The sequence below is a fragment of the Scylla paramamosain genome, chromosome 21 (assembly GCF_035594125.1).
Source record: "Scylla paramamosain isolate STU-SP2022 chromosome 21, ASM3559412v1, whole genome shotgun sequence".
In the NCBI taxonomy this organism is placed as follows: Eukaryota; Metazoa; Arthropoda; class Malacostraca; order Decapoda; family Portunidae; genus Scylla; species Scylla paramamosain.
The window spans coordinates 22185767-22211675 of NC_087171.1; the positions used below are offsets into that span (position 1 = coordinate 22185767).

Sequence of the window (25909 nt, forward strand, 5' to 3'; positions counted from 1 at the left end):
CCCTTGACGAGGAATGTGTATTTTGAAGCCTTGGGGATCTGTTAGTGCAGTGTTCACAATCCGAGTATATTTCGCTTGATGACAAGATAAATGCACAAAAGGTAACTAACTCTGCGGAAATGGGGCTGACGGTTTGGGATTCTGGGGCATGGACGGGAGGGTTGTGATGGGAACATGATCTATCCATCACAGTGGTATACTTGTTTATGTATTTGAGCGTCAGTTTCACCACACGCAGGGAGAGGTGAGCCAAACATACCAAGCCAGTTCCTTCAGTTCTCGTGCCGCAGATTATGGAAAACCTTCACTCAACATCACTTTATTGGCGTCTTGATTTCTCGCTGTTCTCTTAAATCAGCCCGTATTTTTAAACGACTCGCTGTCTCACCACGAATATTTTCAAAAGCCACAGAGATGACTAGTCGGGTTCTCAAGAGTGTTTCTCCTGCTAATGGTATAGAAACCTTATTAATATATCAATAGAAGCATAAAAACACCCTTAAAATTCCGTATATTTTCAATTAGAGAATTTTGAATGTTGTGGAGGTGCGGCGCAGAAGTGTTTCAGAATATATGGTCCACTGTGTTGTATGTACGAATAAGTATGCAGAGTGCGTTGTTCTTCCCGTAGTGATGGAGATGGATGTAATATTCTTAAAGCGGCGGCTGTTTATTTATAGTTTGTTTCACCAACTGTCACATTAATCTAGTCTGGTGAGAACACGAGCTCACGGTAACGTCGCCAGTGACTGATGCTCTCACTCACTCACTCTACCTGCTCCATCTTGCTCTGAAACGTGCGACAAATTTACTTCATTCTTACCGAAAATTTGATTACACGATACCAGGTTTTATTAGAGACACCGGTACTTCATGATTTGGGAAGTTTTAGTAGAAATGCCTTAGTTTGTCGCACGTTTCATACCGAGACAAAGCGTAGACCAGTCAGTGAATGAGAACATCAGTCGGTGGCAGTGTTACCGTGCTCTTGTGTCCTCAGGTGGCTAAATCAAATGATATAGCTGGTAAAAGAGACTTTGCTATCTCACCACGACTATTTTCAGAGGCTACAGAGATGATTAGCCGGGTTCTCAAGACTGTTTCTCCTGTTAATAATGTAGAAATCTCGTTAATATGTCACCAGAATCGTGGAAACGTCTTAAAAACCCACATAACTTCTACTAGAGACTTTTGAAAGTAGTCGGAATGCAGCGCGTTTCAGAATAAGATGCAGAATATGGTATTACCGCCTACCAGTTGCTCTCGACCCGATACCAACTGCAGCTGTGGGATGATCTGAGCTTAATGTAGTAACGAATTAAGTAATCACAATGGATGAAACTTGAGTCTGCATTGTGTAAAAGGTTGATTTTGCCTTCATGCGGGAGCTCAAGCACTCCAAGTAATTGTAATACAAATGAAGTCACAGTACATCTGTCTGACTTATCTTGAGATGCAGGACGAGAGATTAACTTAGTAGTGGTGGGAAGTTAAGGGAAGGGGTGATCATTGCAGGACAGATGAACGGAGCACGTGTGTCAAGGAAAGAAAGAAAGAAAGAAAGAAAGAAAGAAGATAATCCGGTCTCGTTGGAGGAGACAAATATGGCAGTTACACAACGTTGAAGGAAAATTAATTGAACGTATAAGACAGATGAAGCGAGAATAATATATCGTGTGATGATGAGTGCGGCTGACAACTCCGTCGAATGAATTAGTCACTCGGCGTGCATGGGGTGCTGTTCTGTGCTGTGCTACGCTGTGCTGTGCTGTGTTGTGCTGTGCTGGGTAGTGTCACTCCTTCCACTGCTACGTTCGTTACCTTAGAGGACCACAAGAAAATTATTTGCACTTGCTTACAATGAAATAAATTGGTTTTGTCTTTTCAACGTCAGAAAACTATTGCTATGGGTTTCTGAGGGCGTGTCACATAATTTTTTTTTTTCGTATGGAATAGCTTTCAAATAAGCTGATGAGTTGTGCAGCAATGAAAGCGCCAGTAACGTAATGGATTTTATCTGCAGCACCGAAAAACAGAGCCACGAGTGAAAGCCACAAATCCGTTCCGTTCATGCGTTGCGTTTCTACAGTGTAACCTTGGCGATGAAATGAGAACGATGTACTTGCACGTTATATTTAAAGTGCGTTACTGTATGGGAGGATTGGGAGGAAAAGAAAAAGAACAAAAAGAAAAAAAAATGAAGGAAGAAATCACCGTTGCAGTTAAAGGGTTAAACAATCAAAAAGTACATGTAAAAGATAAACTTGCACGTCGTAGTATGTGAAAAGTGTCACTGTATGAGAGGATTACTAGAAGAAAATGAAGACTGTAGCTCCTGAAATGACAGTGGTTGTGGTTGTGTAATATTAATGTGAGAGACGAGACAGCTGGCGTGGATCTGAGACGGAGGCGTGGAATGGATGACAGCAGCGAAGTGATGAGGACAGGTACATATTGCGTGTCCGGCCACTGGGAGGTAAAAGATGACACTGACTGGGTGAAGCACGCTTAACTGGGGGGCAGACGACCAATCAGCGCACTAGATAAAACATGGGATGGGATTCTGACAAGCGATATAAAAACTTAACAAAAAAAAAAAAAAAATGAAAATAGAATAAAAACAAGCCAGAAAAAAATGATGATAAACATATCGTTCAACCTGGCAAGTTTCCATCAGGTGACAAAGGCTGGCACGTGTAGACATTGAAAGTGTATTATAAAAACTGTTATTTGCATACGTAAACACATACATATATTATACGAGTACCTAGATGTAAAAGAGTGAGTAAATGAGTACTTTAATAACGAGGCCGTGGCATAGGCGCGGAGATGGACGAGAGAGTAGGAAGTGCATGTGGACCTGCGGGTGTGAAACAGGATACGTGACTTGCAGAGTAGTGGCAGAGTACACCACGCCGCCTCGCCCTCAATGACGCCCTCCGTTACCAATCTCTCTTTCTCTCTCTCTCTCTCTCTCTCTCTCTCTCTCTCTCTCTCTCTCTCTCTCTCTCTCTCTCTCTCTCTCTCTCTAAACCACATCTAATCAACCATTTTTCATGTGAGATTCCTTGAGTTGAATGAATGAGGTGTCTTATGACCAAACATTGCGTCCCTGTAAACCCAGAGGACTGTACCTTCGTATGTGTCCAAGTGTAACGTTATGCCGCCATTAGGTAGTGTATTGAAGAAGAGAGGGAGCGGTGCGTGGGAAGATGTGGCGCAGGTGTGGGATGCTCACAGTGAACAGGTGCATATGTGGTCCAGGCCGCAGGAGTCATCCTTGATTACGTAACGTGTTCAAGATTTACTTCACACATCGCCAGTATTCTGAATAACTCGTGTGTGAGTTTGAGTTGAGGCTCCTGATGTAGAGGTGCGGTACATACCACATGCCAGCAGTACCGCAGCTTTTCCGCCACATCAGCCACAGCGCCTCACACGGGGCCTCGGCAGCCTGGGAGTTGCGGCCGCCGCTCAGTGGGAGGTAACTGTGATGCAGCACAGCGCTAGATTGCTAAGTCTCTCCTCGCTTCTTAAGGATTAAGATTCACTCTACGGTGTGAATAATGTACAGGGAATCGTGTTTCAATAGTTAGCCGTCACTGGTTAGCGGGGCTCGTGATGAGGGTGAATTAGAAAGACGTTTGTTCTGTGTGGGCGACCTTCAGCGGCCGGCATGACGGTTGTCTCACTTGACTGGTCCTTAGTAGTGCCGACGTCCTGGCTTAGGCCTCACCAGATGGCGGGCTGTGGGAGGTTGTACACACATTCTTGTCACCACATCCGTGCATCGCAATGTTCGGCAACTTGGGCTTGCGGCGCCGCGTGACGGAGAAAAATTATACGTGGAGTCGTCTTTGTTTATTATGCACGGAAATAACATGTGTTTTACTAGCATGTGAGGTGAGAGGGTTTTAGTAATGTAAGGTTTGTTTACTGATTCATATCCCACAGCCTTGTACAAGAGGCATCTTGCTTGTGGCTCCGGCACGCGCTGCCACAAAAACCTCAGTCAAAAAAGGAAAAGAAAGAAGTGATAGATTAGAAAAATAAAAATAAAAATAATCTATTCATGATGTTATACGCACACACACACACACACACACACACACACACACACACACACACACACACACACACACACACACACACACACACACACACACACACAGGGTCACATTAATAGGAAGAGTAAAAAAAAACCCCTCCGCAGTATTGTGAAGGTAATGGTGGCAATGATGTGTTCTGGTGCCAAGGGAAGGGCGAGGTTTCCTTCCTCCAAGGCCACACAGGCGACAGGTGGCCTCCGTTGGTTCATCCCAGGAGGCACAAGCTTGTCTGTTGCGTGGACACGGTGATGTCACTACTCTCACTACCTTATCTTGTGACGCGCATGTCCTTACCAAACCCGTTACTTCGTTCTGATCCGCAGCCGAAGAGACAATATTCACACCTCCACTACTTTCAAAAGGCTTTAGTTGAAAGTATACGGGTTTTTTAAGGGTATTTTTACGGTTCTATTAACAGATCAACAAGATTATTACATTTCTAGCGGGAGAAACACCCTTGGGAACCCGGCTGATCATCTCTGTAGTCTTTGGAAATAGTGATGGTGAGAGAACGAAGCGTTTTTGAATACGGCTTTAGCTATTGAATTTCCTTCGGCAACACAGCGACTCAAGAAACATGTCATTCTAGGTCAGTTACGTTGAAGTGTGTATGGCTTCGGATCTTATTGAGTTAAACACGGAGACCGCAGCGTCCCGCCCCTCGCTGCCAGCACGGTCACTGCATCCCATGTGAGCTTAGGTAAGACCTGAGCATGGGGTGATGGCGTCATTCGTCCCCCTGTGTGACGTCACGAGTCAGGCAGATGCACGAAACAGATACCCATGTTCCTAAACGTTTCGGCATCTTATCTCAATAATCTTCAGCAGGTTTTGGTGAGAGCTGTTGGGGTTTTCAATGATTTCCTGGTGATTTTTTTACCAGTAGTGAAATTCTTTTGGGCCTTTCAAGGGTGATTTCGTGATTCTACAGGTAAATTTTAACCGTGTTTGGTTAACTTTTTGGGAGTTTTCAAGGGTGCTTTCGTGATTCTAGTGAGAGTTTAACAAGGACTTGGCATTATCTGTAAGGGACAAAAACGCAAGCATGAGAAACTGACTACTCACTTCTTCGGCCTTTGAAAACAAGAAGAGAGGACATCGAACAGAGAACAGTGTTGAAGAATACGACCGAACACAACTTCAGTCCTTATGTTATTAATCACAACACACTAGCGAGTATATCTGTGTCGTCATCAGCTTTATGCTCAGGCCTTGAGTGGAAGGTCCCTCGAGTCACGCCGACACCAGACAGGCACTCCTCACCCCGGAAATGGTGGTGCAGTCCCCCGCGCTCGTCCTCCAGGAAGGCTCGCGTGTCAAGTCCAAGTTGATAAGAGGTTAATGCACTAGATGGTGTGCTAGGGTGAGCGGCAGCAGTGTTAAGTTCACTATGCAGTAGGCGCCGCTGTTCTTTCTTTCTTTCTCTTTGGAGGAGGAAAGGAAGAAGAAAAAAGAGGAAGGTGATGGTAATGATGAAAAGGAACAGGGGATAGATGAGGAGGGAAAAAAGGAGGAGGAAGAGGAAGGGAGAAAAAAAAATAAGGGAAAAAACCTGCTAAGTTACCGCTCCCAACAGAGTAAAAACAAGAAAAAAAAATCGCTATACAATGACATGAAAGGACTGAAGGATCCCCTTAAAGCTGTACTGAGTGAAGGTGGAAGTGGCTACCAGCATTTTGATCCACGTGCGTCATGAACACCAGTGGCGCCTTGCATTAGAACGCTAAAAAGTATTGCTAAGACCATCAGATATCTTGACCAAGGGAAAAGTACTTTATGTAAGCACAGTTGCGCAAGACCGTAAGAATAACAGAATAAAAGAAAGGAAAAGTAAATGTAGCCACACTTCTACCTGTCATCTTTGCCATTACGTAACAAAAATACCTGCTACAGCTTTCCTGCTTCGCTTCTCTTACCTCTCTTTGCCCTTCTAGCAACCACCTTTCCGTTACTTTATTCAGTTATAACAGAAATGCCCAACTCTCTAGGACACTTACCTCGTGGCTGCCTCACGGACCACGGATACTCCCAAGTGACAAACAGGGCCGTTGACATTGCGAGCTTGTGTAGGGATGGGTGTGTGTAAACTGCATGAGAGTGGGCGAGGGTACAGAGGCTAAGGAATGGGCGAGGTGGGGAGGGGTTGCGGAGGAAGAATGGGCGGGGTGCAGGCGATGGGATGTTGGGTTGAGTGCGGAGTGTGAAATGGGTGTAGTTTATGGGGTATACACGGGATTAAGTGGCTTGAAAGTGGCGGGGCATAGTGACATGAGCATAGCAGTGGAGGTACATTGGTTGAAAGGAGTGCACGTGCGCGTTATCCGGCTCATGGGGGTTGCAAGGATGCGCTGTATGGAGCAGCTTGGGAGTAGTGCTTGGATGAGGGGGTGTGTGGATGAATGGAGCAGCTGATTATGGGGGGAACGGTGGCCGTGGTAGGGTGGGGCATTGTGGTGTAGTGTTTAGCTTGAGGTCTTTGGGGGATCGCTGTAGTCGCACTCATTCGAATTATTTATGGTCAGTGAGACAGCGGATGTTGTTATCTGCAGCAGCGTGCACCAAGCTGTATGTTAGCATTAGTTCCTCTGCCTCGGCTTCAGCAGCATCCCCGCTCCTCACGCCTGTCACTGAGACTCTCCAAGATGAACTACACAGGTCTGGGTTACGTTAGTGTTCCTCAGCAGGAAATGCCTGCCACTTGCATCCATATTTCTCCAGAACGTCCCAAGGTTACGAAGTGAAGAAGATATCCTTGGCTGTGATAGAGAGACAAATCTTCGAGTTGTCTGTTTTGTTATTGTTAGGATGAGTGATTCAGTAATCCGTGGCAGTGGAGGGGGTGAAAATGCCCAACATTGATACCCATGACAGGCTGCTGATGTGCCTTTCCAGTGAGCCAATGACGTGTAGACATGCACTGAGTAAATCTTCGTGATAATTCGACCTTCCATTCACACGGCATGTTTTTCAGTGATGTTACAAGATCAAAAGGTCTCTATGACGTTGTTTGCAGGCTGGGAGTTGTGTTGACTTATTAATCTCCCTTCAAAACGGCTTACATGCAGTGCTTGTCTCCCCCTTCAGCAGGCCATCGCCACCTCGCTCACTTCATTACCTTTGCTTCATCTGGCACGACACATGCTTCTGATGTATATATTTTTTCTTTGCTTCCTTATTCCCTTTGTTTCCTCGCCGCAAACTTCTCTCTAAGTGGCTTGCTTATTTTATTCAAGATGTATATATTTAAAGTTCAGATCACTTCCTTGGACAAGTGAGAATCCTTTGCGCTTTGCTATCACAAGGCTGTTCTCAGGTAGGGCCGCCTTGGCAGGCTGGGTCAGTCCCTCTCCTGACCGCTATGTGAGAAATAAGGAGCGATCCGCACGTTTTCCTTTAAATATATAGTTCTTGATTTTATTGAAACTTCTTTATGGCGGCTTTCCTGTCCGCGTCTCAGGAGTGACTGACAGATTGACTTAAGGCGCCGCAGGAATGGCGTCACAGGAACGCGTCAGGGTGGACAAGAATAGTCACTACACTCTTCTAAATAAACAGCCCTTTCTTGTATCAATTTGCAAATCACGCACCGCACCAACACTGCCCCTGCTTGTTCAACTCTATAGACGTTCACTGCATGCTTCCTAAACCTTACCTTACCTTACCTAACTTTTTCTCCCAAGCTTTTTCCATATTTCTTACGCGCGCAGCCTCTTCCTCCGTTTCGTTCTTTTTTTTTTTCTCTCACTTTTTTCTTATGTGGGCTGTTTTATTTCAGGAGCTTACCATTCAGTTTTTACATGTCCCAACACTCTCGCTCTCTCTCTCTCTCTCTCCTCTCTCTCTCTCTCTCTCTCTCTCTCTCTCTCTCTCTCTCTCTCTCTCTCTCTCTCTCTCTCTCTCTCTCTCTCTCTCTCTCTCTCTCCGTCTCTTAAAATGTGCCGTCTCTTTTAAACGCTCTTGCTGTTCATCTTTGCAAACATGTGCTTCTTGTTACTACGCACTGATGTTTAAGGCAGTACTCGATTGATTTTCCTCCTCCTTCACCTTAACGTTGTTTCACCTTTATTCGTACGAGAAAATAGTCTTTTTTTTTTCGAGAATCCGCGGTTATCTGGAAAGAGATTTGCTCTTACTACCGTCACCATTTGCAGTTTTCTCTTCAGACTTATTACTGGCCGAGTTTAAATTCGGCGATTAAGTTATATTCTAAAACGCTTTGTTCTTTCATCACCACCAATTTCAAATGTCACAGAGATGATTAGTTGGGTCCTTATATATATATATATATATATATATATATATATATATATATATATATATATATATATATATATATATATATATATATATATATATATATATATATATATATATATATATATATATATATATATATATATATATATATATATATATATATATATATATATATATATATATATATATATATATATATATATATATATATATATATATATATATATATATATATATATATATATATGTGTGTGTGTGTGTGTGTGTGTGTGTGTGTGTGTGTGTGTGTGTGTGTGTGTGTGTGTGTGTGTGTGTGTGTGTGTGTGTGTGTGTGTGTGTGTGTGTGTGTGTGTGTGTGTGTGTGTGTGTGTGTGTGTGTGTTCCGTTATTGATACAGGGACCTTGGTAGATTGTCAGTAGAATAATGAAAGCACTTTTCTAAACACCAGTAACGTTCACCACAATTTGTCAAATATGTCAGGCGATGAGATGTTTAGGAGAGCCAGCGTGCCTTCCTATACACTCCCCCTTTGCTGTGGTGGGTTGGGACAGCTGAAGAAGTGGACAGTTCATCGGCTTTGTGTTCATGATTCATATAAGTTAAGGAAACATTTATTAGCAACGTGGCTTGTTTGCTTCTGTCAATATGTCACTCTTTTCTGTCAAATTCCTGCGGTGTCAGAACATGTCAGTTTCCAGTCCGACTTCTGTGCTACTTCTACGTGATTTTGAAAACTAGCAGTGGTCTCCCGTATCCGTAACCGAGCTTCTTTCACTTCATGCATGCCAGACCCAAGCTTCATTCCTCTTCATCGTACATCAGTTCCACGTTTCGCTAAGAAAAGCGTTCACCACGGCAGCCCAGTCTCTTATCCTAATGTAGCCTAACCAAACCTAACTCTCCCTCTCATTCCACTTTCTAATTAAACTGTTTTCCGCAACTGATATTCCTACACACACACACACACACACACACACACACACACACACACACACACACACACACACACACACACACACACACACACACACACACACACACACACACACACACACACACACGTTCAGTAGCAGATGTGAAGGCAGGATGTGACACCCGGTGAAGCAAGGAGCGACACACTTCCATAATGACACCTGCCAACCCTCCATATCTTGTCTTTCCACGACACAGGTTTACTCTGTCATATCCACAACACACACACACACACACACACACACACACACACACTGCAGCATCTGTAATATCGTTGTCTCTCATTTATTAGGATTGTAAACTTCAATATGTTGCTTGAATCATGAAATAACATCACGTTTTGTTTATTACAACTCAATTTATTACAGTTCAGTTCCCAGCAAGCACCTTTTTCTCTTCTTCTTTCTCCTCCTCTTCCCCTCTCTTCTTCCTCTTTCTCCAGACAACTTAATAAAAACAAGATACGAAATGAAATTACTGTGTACATTTTCTTTCTCACAGGAAGCCAAGCAGATTCTCTCTCTCTCTCTCTCTCTCTCTCTCTCTCTCTCTCTCTCTCTCTCTCTCTCTCTCTCTCTCTCTCTCTCTCTCTCTTATCAGAATCCGTCCTCTTCGCGCTCACACACACACACACATACACACACCTTCAGGATGCAGCATCTGACACCACTATTAATCTGCTTCACCCTAACTCTCACTTAATCCACGTCCTGTAACCTGCGCCATCACTCACCCTCTGCGCCTTCCCGCCCATAGCCCCGCGCCCCTCCACGCCCCACGCCCCTCCACACCGTCGCAGCCGCCTCCATCTCGCCAGACACATCCAGAACTCATCCCGCCGTGGTCGCTATCTCCACTCAGCTCCACCTTTCACCGTCACTACCTCTGTTATTACCAACCGCAGTAATGACAGCTAGAACTACGAATAGTACTGCTATGACTGATACTTCTACAACGAGTACTGATACAGCTTTCACCACTACTACTACTACTACTACTACTACTAATACTAATACTAATACTACTACTAATACTAATACTACTACCCTTACTGATACTACTGTACTAAGACTTCTCCCCTCACCACCACCACCTCCACCGCCACCACCAGGCCGGGCACGCAGCAGGCACCGTCCCATCAACAACTCCGCCACCGCCGGCGGCTGTTACCGTCAAGTCACGAGGCTTTGTTTGGCTGCGGGTGAAAGCCTACCAGTATTACGGGCCTCAACCCTTTCTCTCCCAACCCGCCAGCCCCCAATAGGCCTACTCTGACTATATCCGCTCGTCATTCCGCCAGTCTACGTAGGCCTACAGTACATTCTCCGTCACGGCCGTCTAAAGACTCATCTGGCCTCGAGATAGACATACTCGTACATTCTCCTCAAGGCGACTCACGCATTACTGTAGCAGCGACATGCAGGATACTTTTGTGGTCCCTACGTGCTGAGGTGTTAAGCTTACTCGCCAGCCTTGTGTGTGTGTGTGTGTGTGTGTGTGAATGCAACATGAAAATGCGTGTTTCGGAACCTCCGCCTTGGCGCCCTCCTCCTTATGTGTGTGTGTGTGTGTGTGTGTGTGTGTGTGTGTGTGTGTGTGTGTGTGTGTGTATGAGATCCACCCTGCGTTCCCATATTTCCCTTTTCTCGTCACACACATACACACACACACACACACACACACACACACACACACACACACACACACACACACACACACACACACACACACACACACACACACACACACACACACACACACACACACACACAAAAGCGTCAAGGGTTACACCACACGCGTCGCTAGGCTTACCCTTGTATACAGAATTTCCTTGCTTTGCCTGGACTTATTCACGCTCAGTTGCTGCGTCACTGTGGCGGGGCGACGCGCGAGTGGCTACAGAAGAAGTGGCAGGGAAGTGTAGGCTGCTTGTGGCCACGCAAGGCAGCGCAGGACAGGGTGGCGATGAAGGCCGCGGCGGGCATAACCTACTTGTTAGTCCTCAGAGGAAGCCACGTCACGCCGAGCCGTCCTGATGTGGTATAGGCTTACTGGGGCACACACTTGACTAGGCCTACGCTTTTGTCGCCAGCTGAAGTGCATATGGCTTTGTTTGTGGGATCATTAACAGCTTTATACAGACGTAGACGCGAATCGTGTTCACTCACTCGTACATTCATTCACGTCACTTGAGACTGATACTCGTGTACTGAGATCATCAAATGTGAAAAGCGATGGTGGGAAATTATAATAATAATAGCAACTCCCTCTTTGTTCGCTACGAGTTAGTTATTGTAGCTGTATTTACTCATGATTGTCTTCTTTGTCCCCTTGTAAAGGAAAACCACAATTAAGAAAGCAGTGTGGCTGAACAAAGACCGGTATACCATATACCATATCCGTTTGTGTCCTTCCATAGTCAAAGTATGCATGAGACATTTCATATCCTCTCCTGTAGCACACAAATGCCATCATCTACTCCTCATCCTCACCATTATCTGCTCTTAAAAGATAAATTAACGTATATAGTTGAACTGAATCCGCTTTATGCTCATCCCGGGATCTCTCGTATCCTCTCTTGTCACACGCCCACGCCACTATACTCATCACACCCTTACTGCGAAGAAAATGATTATGAGGTATAGTTGAACCGAGGTCGCATCGTGCATAGTACCGAGTGAACTGTATTAAAGTCCTATTGTTTTATATTCTGTCACACGCATACACTGCCCCGTCCTACTTATCCTTCTCCTTCCCACTCATGCCTCTCTCCAAGCACCCACTCCCCACCCGTATCACTGAGCAGTGTTGGGGAGGGATCAGTGCAACAGTGACCATATGCACTTAGTCGTCCCTGCCACCGCCAGATCGAGCAGCCTTCTATCGGCCTTCCTACGCCACGGCTGCTGCGTCTTATAATGTAGCCACCGCCGCTGCATACTATCTCCGGCAGTAGAGCCACCCTCCCCCGCGCCATTTGCGGTAATTGGGTGCACATGTGTTCCTTCCGCGGTGCAATAGGTTCATAAATCACGCCAGTTTCCCAAGGCTGCAAGGCTCCAAGGCTCGTTCACACCCTTAAGGCGACTTTGGTGATGCACCTTGTTCCTCCTGGATTTCTACTGCGTATGTGTGTGTTCGTATTGCCTCAGGGTTTACGCAAAGGTGGCTGAGGTAAAGAGGGAATGATGCATGTGTGATTGAGTGATCTTCGCCTATCCTTCCTCTCTACTGCTGCTAACGCCCCTCTCCTCCTCCACTGCCACGTCACCTTCATTTAATCATGAGTGTGTACCGCAGTGTTACCTTTGTCCTAAAATTTTCTTCTGGGCCTTCTGCTGCTTCCTGCTCTGATGTTTTTTTTTGTTGTTATTGCTGTTGTTGTTATTATTATTGTTTTCAACTGAATGATTAACAGTGCCCCCACCCCATCTCTCTCTCTCTCTCTCTCTCTCTCTCTCTCTCTCTCTCTCTCTCTCTCTCTCTCTCTCTCTCTCTCTCTCTCTCATTCATCCTCACCAAGGCCGCTCATCATGTTAGACACAGACCAGCGCGGCTCCCAAGGTAGTGTTTACAGTCATCATACACTTGCCTCACCTCATAACAAGCATCCAACCTGGCGGCCTTTATCCCTCCCTCGTCTCCCTCATGTCCCCTTGCTCAATGGGCCGCCGCACTCCCACTGAGACTGAAGCGTGCAGGTACAGTCGAGGGAGGCTTACTTCACCTGTGCCTTGCTAGCTCCTCTTAAGTACTCTGGTGCTCTAATAGTCTGCGTATTATATTTAGAGCGGGGATATAAAGCCACTTTTAGTATAATCTTACTATTTCCGTTAGTGGAGAGACGCTATTGTGCCCATGTCAAAAAATAACTAGCAAGAACCAATCATGTTGACGCAAAAGAAGAAAGAAGCTCTGGCAGCCATGTTTACTATACTTTTACTATACTTGTGATGAGAGAGAGAGAGAGAGAGAGAGAGAGAGATGACTGCCAATATTCAGATCTCTGTTTACGATGAGAATTTGGTACCTTCGTCGTCTCCACGTTCACGTAACCCAAGAGAGCATTGAAGGAAAGTTGTCTGCAGGAAAACTCGTCCTTGGTACATCGTTCGCTCTTGAAGTTCAGCGAAACATTATGAAACTGCAGCCAAACCTCCGAAGCACGTGGTTGTTTTTACTTACCCTTTGGTACAAGAATGTCAGAGTTGGACCATAAACTGTTTTACGTTCCCCCTCCGCCGCTGCCTCTTTCATTCGACACTTTATTGCTGTATCAGGATTCATATACGCGAGTAACTCTAACAAATGACGTTCCCTTAATGACCTTTTGGCTAAGAAGTGCTCATCTGGGTTCTCTTTGATCTTGAGATGAAGGGCGTACAGTATTGCATCTCTTGTACTTAGCTTCCTTTCGCTCTCTGTCTCTATTTCTCTATCCACATCTAACCAATTTGTACAGACTCGTTGATCGTGAAAGGTTACTGTGCATTTACTGGCGTGTTGCTGCGGGGTTAATGTCAGTATTTGCCTTGTACGTGATTCAATACATCTCGTAATTGAACAGTGGTATTGAAATGAGATCGATACAGGGAGGCGTAAGAATCACCGGCGTAAGAAGGGTGTTGTCATGGTTCTAGTGACAGATTAATAAGATTTCTATATTACTAAAAGGAGAAACTTTCTTGAAAACACGGCTTATTATCTCTGTAGCCTTGGAAAATAGTCTTGGTTGAGAGATCAGAGAGTTTCTGAATACAGGTTCAGTCTTGGGTAGTCGGGAGAACGTTGCACAATAGCTAATTGGAGAGGTGTTAGGCAGAAAGGGAGCCGTGTAGCCTGGAATTACGAGGCAGTGTGCACGAGTATACCCGAGGATTGTCTCCTTGTCACCCGTTCTTTCATCCTCCTCCTCCTCTTCCGCATCCCCACCTCCCTACCTCCCCAGCTTCATCCCCCGGTCGAGTCCCTTCCACAACATAAATAACATAAAGCTATAAAAAGCGGGTAGGGTTGCATGAGTCACCGTCGGCACGGCTCCCCTCGCTAGGCTGACTGAGGGGCGTGAGGGAGTAGGAGGCGGCTGCTTCTGGCCCACGGCACCGCTGAAACCCTCCTTCTCCTCGCCCGCCATTAGACTAGGAATGCAGGGTTCCCTACACACACACACACACACACACACACACGGCGCGCGCGCTTCTTACTCAATACCTGTAAAGCCACTCTCGTTATTTTCAGCGGGAAATTGAAAAACCAGTATCCTCTTGCAGGGTAACTTAAAAACTGGCCATACAACATGAAAGAGAACCCGTACGGGCGACGGAGTTATTCGCAAGGCTCCGCCAAAACGTACACTGCACGAACCGCCCGTTACTGCTCACCGTCCACGGAGAAAAAAAAAAAAAGATTAAAGGTTGGAGATGTGTAATTTTCTCCAGACGAGGTGCAGGTCCGCCCGTAACCCGTAATTTTGTAGCAACTGCAAAGACCGGTGGATTTTCATGAATGAGAAGTGTCTCTTCAACAGGGGAATGTAATCTAGCATTATTAACCCTCTGAATACTGAATTATAGATGCATATAATTGCTACAACGGGGAAGGCACGACCGTACAGAGGGCGTTGACAAGCCGTAGGGAGCGTGGGTGAGGGTATGAGAACAGCAACCGCAGTAGCCAAGCAACACCATACATAAACAAACTTTTTTCACAGGTGCCACTAAAGAAGGCCCCATCGATTAGAGGGAAACCGATGAAGAAAGGCTACTGTACGGCCAGCAGTGAATGTTATGCACCTGTGTCTCATTCCCATTACCTGACATGCGTTTATTAAAGGTGTACGTATTGCTCGTGGGCTAATGTTCAGACCCCCAGCCCCCACCAGTCTTCAGGGAGGAAATAAGAGCAGGCTGACTGACTGGCACCTTCATAGACCTTGTGGCGTGTCTCTCTCTCTCTCTCTCTCTCTCTCTCTCTCTCTCTCTCTCTCTCTCTCTCTCTCTCTCTCTCTCTCTCTCTCTCTCTGTCTCTCTCTCTCTCATTAATACCATATAACACCATACACGGCACACCTTACCATTCCACCGTCTGCCATTATCCTGTACTTCAGCTTTGCAAACTTATCATTTCATTCAGCTCGTTGTTCATCCAGCTGCGATAACGCACTGATCCAGACACCGGCGTTCCTTGCTCATCGTGTTCCTCTTCATAGTGGAGGCAACGTGTCGCATATTTGTGGCATTGAATGATTCTGTGAGCTGTCCGAAGCAAGGTGCGTGTGCGCCAGACATCACACACCACCACACCGCACCACACCACGCCAGGCCAAGCCAGTCCAGGCTCTCCTTCCACTCCGACCTTCCCGCGTTCCCTCCCTGACCTTAAGGCTGTCGGGAACACAAAGGGGATTCTTTCTTTTTTCTCCTTTTTTTTCTTTATTGTATATTCTGTATGGGTGCGATGCGGAATATTAAAAGAAAGCTTGAGGTTTGTGGGGCTGCCTTGGTGTGAGGGCGTGGCACGAAAAGGAACGCCTGGCAACCGCACGTGAGGGAGGGAGGGAGGGAGGGGTGGGTTTCCAGGAACTTTGTGTGGGCCTACACTGCCAGTTATCGGATAGTGTGGCACGCTGTATTTTTTTTCTTTTTTCTCTCTCGTTTATTCCGCCTCGCGTCTGCTTTGCCTCAGGGAGCGGTCATCGGCCGCGGCACTATCTCAGAACGCACCACCAGCGACAAATGTGTCAAGCTCCTGCATTGCGTCTGCGAGAGCAACAAAAATAAAGTTATCATACAGTGTAACTCATCATCCCACAAACAGAATTTTCAAATAAAGGGGAAATACTGCAATGTGAATTTCTATGTGAGATTTCTCGTTAAGTTCGTGCATACTGACCGCCAGAACCGCGTCTCAGGTGCGGCGCCTCGCTCATTCTGCCGATCTGACATGTGAAGTGAAAGAAAAAAGAAGGAAGTAGGGAGGGATGAGAAACGGAGATCAATATCCTTCACCAGTAGAGAAAAAGAAAAAAGCTGGACAAAAGGAGACACAAAGGGAGGATTCAGAGCATAGACTGCCCAGAGGGAGTGTCATTCAACTTACGCTGCAAACCATGGCATTGCCTCGTGTGTGTGTGTGTGTGTTTGTGTGTGTGTGTGTGTGTGTGTGTGTGTGTGTGTGTGTGTGTGTGTGTGTGTGTGTGTGTGTGTGTGTGTGTTTGTGTGTGTATGTGCGACTCCCCCCCCCGCCAACACAGCCCTCATCTCAACCCTCTTGTCTTCTCTCTCCCTGAATTCACTCACTGCCGTCTTCCTTCACAATGGAGTCACCTGCTCCACCGTTAAGAGTCGCTGCTGGAACAGGAAATTATAAGAAAGGTGAAAAAAAAAAAAAGCCGTAAAGATAATAAGATGTAATGGTGTCCGAAGCAAAGGCGAGATGCTGTGAAGTGGAACCCTCAGTATTGCATTTCATTATAACCTGAGTTTTCTATTTTTTTTTAACATAGATTATTATATTGAACATAATAGCGGCATTGAAAATTAAATAAGAAGCATGTATACTAGAAATAAAGAGTTTGGGGACTAGAGGAACACGTGATAAACTTGATGAATAGACTAGTGAATGAACTCTGAAGTAGACTAAACGATTATCTATACTTGAACGTGAGCGTGAGCGTGAGTGGGGGTCACGGGAGGGGAGAGGGGAGAAGAGGGAGGGGGGCTAACTGGCATTTCCGATGGCTAGGGTAAGTGTGCTAGCGTTTGAATTCATTAGATTAGATGAGTAACGAATGTGATGCAGGTGTGTTGAGCGTCCCTCGTCCAGCGTGCGCACACCTGCACAGACGAGAGGAGCTTCGCAACGTCACAAAGCTAATCAAACTTACCTTAACGTTTAACACACCAGTATTTTAAGCGTTATTCACCCTAGCACAGCCAAACGGTGACACATATCATGCATTAAAGAAAACAGCAGATATACCGATTCGAAAGTTTGTACGTATTGAAATAGAAGCGTAATCTCTAGTTTAGTACCAGAACATAATCTTTTTTGACAGTGACTGTAGAATGTATGATCCGCGCTCTCTTCTCTTCGTCTTTCTTTGGACAGTATTCTGAAACACTTCTGCGCCACACTGTAACTACTTTCAAAAGACTCTAGTTGAAGTGGCAATTTTGTAAGGATGATTTTATGTTTCTAGTGACAGAATAACAAGATTTCTACATTATTAACAGGAGAAACACTCTTGAGAACCCGGGTAGTCATCTCTGTGGTCTTCGGAAATGGTCGTGATGAGAGAGCAAAGTGTTTCAGAATACAGGCCTTACTTTCTCTCACCCTTCCCACACACACGGGCCCTTGCGTCTCCTCAGTGGAGCCTCCGTGATTCCGCATGCAAATGTTTGGGGAGAATGGAACGGCGAAGACCCATGTGTGGCAGTAATGGTGACAGGGTGTGGCGTTACCTCTCGCTTCATCCCACACCACACTCAATCATACTCAACACCCACGCACCACACGCTACTCTGCATACACCATACACCTACAGCACGCAACGAGAGGGCGGTATGTGAGGCCTTTGCAATATATACATACACGCCTCATCACCACTCAACACTCTTGCCTCACCACAGCACGCTATACCTCACCACGCCACCACCACACATTGCTACGCCAAACACCACCACATCACCCTTAGCATCGGTGTACATTCCTGCGTCACGATGCACGGCCGCTCGTCATAACGTCTCTATGGAAATACAGTTAAAGTGCTTTATGAATACGCTATGGCCGTCGCTACAGTAACACACACACACACACACACACACACACACACACACACACACACATACCATTACCATACAACCGTACATACAAGCAACACCTCTACACACCACCATCACCATTACACGCCGTTTCACCCGTTACGGCGTCAAGTCAAGGTTCTGATAACGCATCCGGCGGGAGGACCGACTCTCTTGCCCTCTATGGGTTAAGGCTGCAATTTATGGGTTGAGAAAGACCCAGCGTTGCATCATACCTGTAAAGAAGAAGAGGTGGAGGAGGAGGAAGAGGAAGCACACATGTTAAAAGTATGCGTATTGATTGATTTGTCTAGATAACCTGGCTAATAAAGAGAGTAAATACGTAGGGCGGGGAAAAGATGTTTTGTATTTATGTATGTAAGTGACGGTAACGTTGTACACCGTAGCTCATCCGGCCGCCGCCTTAGTTCGGTGCTGCCGCGGGACTCGAAGATAGTCCCCAGCAGTGGACGAGCGGTGGTGCCTCTGTTCAGGAGTCATTAGGTACAAACGGACGTCCCCGCTCACCTCCACCAACACTCCACTGCTCGCTCCACGTGGCATCTTTAATACTTAATTCCACACACACACACACACACACACACACACACACACACACACACACACACACACATACACACACATACACACACACACACACACACACACATACACACACACACACACTAAACTGTCACGTTGTTGGACGCTATTTCCAAAGTTACGCAACCGTCCCACCCCCCCTTCGGATATCCGCTATTCATTGTTCATCTGCAGATAATTCCAGACATCAGGTGATACACAACGGCGCGCCAGAAGTTACGAAAAAACCCGTTAGGTTTTTCCAGAAATTATTGCATCTGTGGCTTCAAGAGGGGAAACAGTGCGCCGAGCCACGTTGATGTCGGTGGTGGAGTGAAAGGCGTGTGTATGAGTGTATTATCACCCCCTCTTCCTATCACCTCCCTTATCTATGTTCACGCGTGGCTTCATAACCGCAGGGCACTCCAACGCCTCCACGTCTCAGTGCAGCATTTCGCCACCCACTCTTGTTTCCTTGCCTTCCTCGCGATCAGAAAAGTCCTTCCCTACTTCTGGCACCTCTGTAGGCCAAGCTCCCCCCCTGCTAGGCGGGAGGGGAGGGCGGGTCGCCTTGCATGGCCAGCAGGGAGGCGGCGGCCCGGGATCAATATGTAGGGCTGGCATGCATTCTGGCCGCCGCCGCCCTCACGCGCTGCTGCGTCACCCCCGCGGCCTCTTTAGCTTTTCGTCACCTTTCAGTATGGAGTTGCTAACCATGTCTGTGAAGGTTGCGCCGTCTTGGCCTGTGATTCACGCCCGCTGCATGTCACAGGGACGGGTCTACACCCCGCAACAACAGATTTCTGAGCCGGCGAACTAAACGGCTACTTTACCATTAAAACGCCAAGGACTACACGAACTTAATACTATTAGATGCTTTCAAAAGATGCTAGCAAACTGAGAATTCTTTATATCCAGGCACTTAACAAATCCGCTCCCTCATATTATGAAGAGAGAGACTCTTTGAAAGTATATACCTCAGTCACTTCCAGCATTCTTCCTGGGGCTTGGTACTGTTCTTCCCGTCAGTATACTCTCCACTGATCACTGCTTTACCTTATATAATTTCGATTGATTGCTAACATTTGAAGGCTCCGCAGTGTATTACGGTGCTCTCTTTAGTACCTGACACACCAGGCTTCCCTTCAACGACGGAGAGACGGAGACAGAGACAGAACAATACTGTCCCTGTTGAGAGGAGTAAACCCAGTGAATGTATGTACTTAACGTGCGACAGGTGTTTCAGTAATCAGCCTTATTGGTGGCGTAAATTCACCTCGGTATGAGCCACATGCCTGAGGTGACCACGATAGGCCTAAAGTGGAGGTCATTTGCGGCTTGAGAGTGGTCGTGTCGCTGCGGTGGTGCTGGTGGTGGTGGACGGGCGCTGGTCATATCTGAAAGCCACTCACTGTATTTCTTGATAGATTTCCTGATATCTGGCAGGTGTTCAGAATAAGGTCTTTAGTTGATGATCATAGTCTCTCTCTCTCTCTCTCTCTCTCTCTCTCTCTCTCTCTCTCTCTCTCTCTCTCTCTCTCTCTGACACTGCTTTCAAGTCATTAATAGTAAGCTTTTAAGACTGGCCGTCAGACAAAACCCGTGCAATGGAGGCCGCTTTATTTCCTGATGTGTCTCGATGATTCTGTCTCTCCTTGCACTTTTGTATCGGTTCACGAGTGTTGAGCGCAGTGCAGTACTAGCATTTGTAGATCAGTCACCATTACCAATTACGAATTCAGTCTTCGAATGAGTTCATTGCCGTGTTTTTTTTGTTTTTTTTTTCACTAACGTTACATCACACACCAGGGAAAAAGACAAAAAAAAAAAGAAGAAAAAGACTAGATCATATTTATAGACCACTCGATGCTGCCAAATGGGAGTAAAAAAAACAAGAGTTATATATATATTTATACATGCCACAGGTTCATGAATCAGCAATACAAGGCAGTGAGTCTTCTTGGTGGGCAAGTCTGTTAAGGCTTCTCGAGACTGATTCAAGCCTAGTTCAAGTGTATAGAACAATGCATAATAGACTCTGGTAGGTGGATTATGTGTTATAGAGGGACTGCCACGAGTTGACTCACTGACGTCTTGCAGCTTCTCCAGTGCCCTCGTCTTACTTTGAAGCGGTCGAGTAGCTGAAACCCTCCAGTACCTGTAATTGTAAGTTTCGTTCTATAAAATCTATCCAGGATTACTCACATGAAATACTGGTATTACACAGAGCACCTAATTTTCAAGGAGACTCCACTGAGAAATCCGGTTCTTGTCTGTCCCATAAGAGAAAATATACTGAAGGAAAGCCAACACATGTTCTGTTCTTCCGTTTGAACTTTGAGGATCCGCAATGTGGCGTATGTAAAGTACCATCCTTGTATCATTTCATTGAGTTTGTATGATGCGGCGTGGATGACTATAGGTGTGAAATTGGCTGCCCATCACACACAGCAAGTCTCGGGCGATAAACACAAAATTATGCTTCACATCCGTTTGATTATCTATCTGCTTGTCGCTCCTTCCATCCGTCTGCCTTCCTACCCCTCCATCCGTCTGTATGTCTGTTCGTGCGACTGTCTATTGCCTGTCTGAAGTATCTAGTTGGTTATCTCTGTTTGTCTAGCTGTTTTATTGCTTGTCTGTCAGTTTGTGTCTGTGTCTGCCTGTCTAGCTTGTTTGTTTCCTAGTTGGTTACTAAGCTAGAAGCCAAACAACGCCACTACTGCTACAACAACAGTCACTACTTCTAATACTACAGCAGCAACAAATATCTCACTTCCTGCCGCCTAATTAATAACGGCAACAACAACAACAGCAGTATCATTTCCACTGGGGATAGACATGTTAGAGGGATAAGAACGATAAGAACCATACACCAGCTACATAACACGAGGGAAACCAATGACATCCCCCACATTTACGCAGTACCTTCCCTTCCCTTCCATTCTTTTTATTCATTCTTTCTCCCTTTCCTTCCCCTTGCAACTGTTCTAATGCTCGCTTTATCCCCTTCTATTCTTCTTTCCCTTTGCTTTCTCTCCTGTATGCTTCTCCTTCTCGTTCTCTCCTCCTCCCGCTGTACTTAGGTCGTCCGTCTGCCCCTTCTCTCCCCTTCTCCCCTCGCCTTCCTTAGTCTGTTGCCGCGCGCCCGTGGAACTCAGGTAGCACTGTCGTCGCGTGTATTGACTATCTACCTGGCTGCCGCGGGCTAATTAACAGTCTCTCGTGTGTTACTCACCTGGCTTCGTGCGGTAATGGTCATTTCGTAACTCACTCGTAGGAGGGACGCGCCGCCCTCTGTTGTGTGCCTACTGCTATTGAGGGTGCTGGTCCTGGCGGCGGTGGCGGTGGTGGTGGCGGTAGTGGTGGTGGTGGTGGTGGTGGTGGTAGTCACGTGTTTCCAGGCTGGTCTCCTGTCTGATCTTTGGCTGCTGGGTGTGTTTGACTGATTGACTGACTGATTGACTGACTGACTGGCTGACTGACTGCCTGACTGACTCGCTGACTGAGGTGGGACGGGAGATAGAAGAAAATAGAATGATAGAGAGAGACAGAGGGGAAGGAAGGAAGGGGGAGCAGCCGAGACTAGACCTCTTCCTATGATCCTCTCCTCTCCCCTTCCCTCTTCCCTCACCACCCTACCCTCTCATTACTGGCTCCGCGTATAACTTTGGCCACCAGTGCATGGAAGGGTGCAGGGATAGGGAAGGGAAAGGGAGGGATATGGGCTGTGGGGAGAGCAGGGAAGGGGCTGGAAGGTTGGAAGGGAATTGGGGATACATGGGCTCAGGGGATAGAGTGAGGCAGTGAGGGAAAATTTAGTAGAGAAAAAAAGAAAAAAAGGGTGGAGAAGAAGGGGTGAGGAATACAGGTGCAAGGAGATATATGGGGAAGTGGAAGGGGGTGTGGCGAGGGGAGTAAAAAATGGGAGGAGGAGGAGGAGGAGGAGGAGGGAAGGGGTAACGAAAGAGATATTAACGCTAAAGCTTGCGTCTCTACTTTCGTGTATGCACCTGAGTGATGGGGAAGGACGAGGGCAGTGACGATGATAAGGACGAGGAAAGAAATTTGAAAAGATAGCAACAGTGAAGCTTCAATTTTTTTCTCTCGTATATGCATTCAGTGGCGAGGAAGGACAAGTGCAACGGGAACAGGAAGTATATGAAGAAAACGCAGTTAGGCTTAAACGTTTTCTTTCGTGCTTGCATTTCAAGGACAAAAAAAAAAAAAAAACTTTATAATGACTTGAATGAATATCACGTGCGATTTTAAATGAAAACTCTTGAAAATAAACTCGTACAGCTGCATATACCAATAGTGAAGGAGAAGAAGGAAGGGGAAGAGGAAAGACAGGAGAACATTGGAATTAAAATGAATGATAAGGGGAAGGGAAGAAAAGGGAAAACATAGAGGAGAGAAAGAAAGATTTGAAACGAAGAGAAATGAAAGAAGATTTGAAAAGGAGGAGAAAGACGAGAAAGAGGAGATGAGAATTTGAAGGTTAACGAGGGGGAGAGAAGTGAAGGATAAACATAAATGAAAGAAAAGCGAGGAAAACATTAGAAGGGAGATGGAGGGAGAGGAGAATTAGAACAGTCGCGAGGGGAAGGGAAGAGAGAAATAAGGGATAAAAAAAAAAGAGAATAGAAGGGAAGGGAAGGGAAGGGGAAAACATATCATGAGAGACTGTCGTTCTTGATCATTATGAGTCGTGTTGTGGGCCAACTCCCCTTTTTTTGGCCAGTCACTTTTTGCTGTGGGGGCGGCCAAGGCGGAGGGAGGGAGAGAGAGAGAGAGAGAGAGAGAGAGAGAGAGAGAGAGAGAGAGAGAGAGAGAGAGAGAGAGAGAGAGAGAGAGAGAGAGAGAGAGCTTTGATGTATCCGCCTGTTTCCCTCTCCCCTCCCGTTTACCGCCCTTCCCTCTCACCCTTTCCCCCCTCCCTTGCACACTTCACCCTCTTCCCCTTCACCAAACTCTTCCTCCCTCCTCTCCTCTCCTTTCCTCCCTTGCTTGTCATCCTCCTCTCCTTTCCTCATGAATTTTTCCTTCCCGCCCTTCATTCTTCTTGTCTTTCTTCTCTCTTGCTCCTTCCTGCCTATCTCTCCTACATCTCAGTGTCTATCCTTCTTCTGTGTGTGTGTGTGTCTGTGTGTGTGTCTGTGTGAGGAGGTGCAGTGACGGGGAAGAAGGGAACACGCGGGGAAGTGCTTAGTGGGGATGGCGGGGGATACACACACGCTCGTGAGAAACAGTGAAAAGAAACTTGAGGTGACAGAGGGTGAAGAATAGGGAGGGAGGGCTAGAGGAAGAGAGAGCTAGAGGGAAGGTGGTGGGGGGGGGGAAAGGAGGGAGCAACATACCTGCCGCACATTGCTCATAGGTGACACGCGCACATTTCCTGATATTGTCCACAGGAAGCATTGCCACTCTCACCTGGCCACCCTCTGAGTTCCCGTTGGCTCGCTATTGGCACTGCTCGCCTTGCATGTGTCGGGTGCAGCCTGGGGTCCCATTCCGCCGTTGCGCCACGCCCGCCACTGCCTCTCCTTTCTCCCTGGTTGCAGCCACTCACGGCGGCAGGAATCAGGCTCCTCAGTGGTCTTATTTCACTTGACGAAAACTCTCCACGCGTTCAGACGTCAAAGAAAACCAGTTTGTCGAAGACCATAATATGTACCTACCGTTGCGTGATCTGCCTCCCCCCGCACGCCGCCTCCCCTCCTCCCCCGCACCCCACACGCGCCCCTCGTGGACGCGCCAAGCCTATAATGATCAAAATTGGTGTCGGCGCCTCACGTGGCTCAGTGTGATCCCGCCGTACATCAGCCGCGACCCGCCGTGCTCCCCACGCCACTTCCGAGAACCTGCAGGCGTCGGGCAGGAAGGAAAGATGGGTGACGCCCCTCCGCTCCTCCCCATCCTGCCGAGGTCTGTCACCAAGTACTCACAGGCGCGGCTTGATACACGAGGCTTGAGAGAAGGGCAGTGCGAGGCGTGTCAGCGGTGGAACAAAGTGCCGTATTCTGAAACTTTTACTCTCACCACGACTGTTTCTCCTTTATTAACGTAGAAATTTTGTTAATTTGTCACAAGAACCGTAGAAACACCCTTACAGACTCGTGTAGCTTCAATTAGAGCCTTTTGAAAGTAGTGGAGTTGCGGCGCAGAAGTGTTCCAAAGGCAGCCAGCGAAGGTGACCTGAGGCTGGGCGTTGTGCTGGAGGCTACCCGAGGCACGTATACATTATGCACGCCGGCGAGACGCATTATCCACGCGTCCAGAACTATTACACTGCCAGCGTTGTTTTCTCTTGCTAGTTTGTATTCTAGAACGGCTATGTTTGTGTCTGTAAAACTCGCTTATCGTTCTGTTTATATGTTCATCTGTATTTGTGCGCCTACATATCTACTCATCTCTTCATTATCTATTATAATTGACCTATCTCTGTCTGTCTGGCAAGATCTTTACACTCGCCGTTCCAACACAGTTCCTCCTCTTATTAGCCCTCTCATTCCCGTGTCACCTTCCCACACTCTCTGTTCTCCACGTAAGCCTACTGCAGCAGTGTTCCTCCCCTCTCCAGTCAGGTGTAAAATTATCGCCAGTCTCACAGTTCACGTACTTTTCAAAGCTAATTTCTATCAGTTCTTCTGGCATAACGTGTCGAACAATGGTAATTTGTATGCGTTATTCATCAACACCCACTATAGTTTAGTAGAGAAAGGCAAATTCGTGTCTGTAAAAATACAAAAATGTACAAAAATGTGGGGGGGTAATGTACTTAACACACACATACACGTTCAGGTCCCGCCGGCCAGACTTCACCTTTCCTTCACATACCTTATTTACTAGTATTTTTAAAAGTTACATTTCTATGGACATAAGAACATAAGAGAAGCTGCAAGAAGCCAGTTGGTCTACACGTGGCAGTCCATGTTACACATAGTCACCCCAGTTATGTATACGACTTGAGTATAGCACCGGTGGGTAAGATTATGAAGGTCATCGGGTAACCAGAGATAGCTGCATCTTCATTACCACTCTTACCACACAGAGCAGGGCAGGCGGCGCTCAGGCCAGCTAGGAGTGACCAAGAGTTGGAGGAAAGCAACACGTTATAGCGAAAGTTGAGCCGCGAGTGGTGCCGGGGATGTATACAATATCAGTAGGTGTGAAGGGAGGCG

The 25909-nt window shown here is 46.6% G+C and overlaps 1 protein-coding gene across 8 annotated transcripts in view; it reads left to right on the forward strand.

Moving 5' to 3' along the window:
• LOC135111256 (zinc finger protein 853-like) overlaps positions 1-25909 on the forward strand; it is a 57192-nt gene that overhangs the window by 15909 nt on the left and 15374 nt on the right. Inside the window, exon 1 of one of the 8 annotated variants that reach the window (XM_064024470.1) lies at positions 6512-6764. The exons of 5 other annotated variants lie outside the window; for them this stretch is intronic. In XM_064024470.1, the coding sequence (XP_063880540.1) occupies positions 6677-6764 (88 nt within the window). In that variant the 5' untranslated portion in view covers positions 6512-6676. Of the gene's footprint in view, positions 1-6511; positions 6765-25909 lie in introns of those variants that run through there. 2 more of the 8 variants (XM_064024474.1, XM_064024477.1) reach the window with 2 other exon arrangements.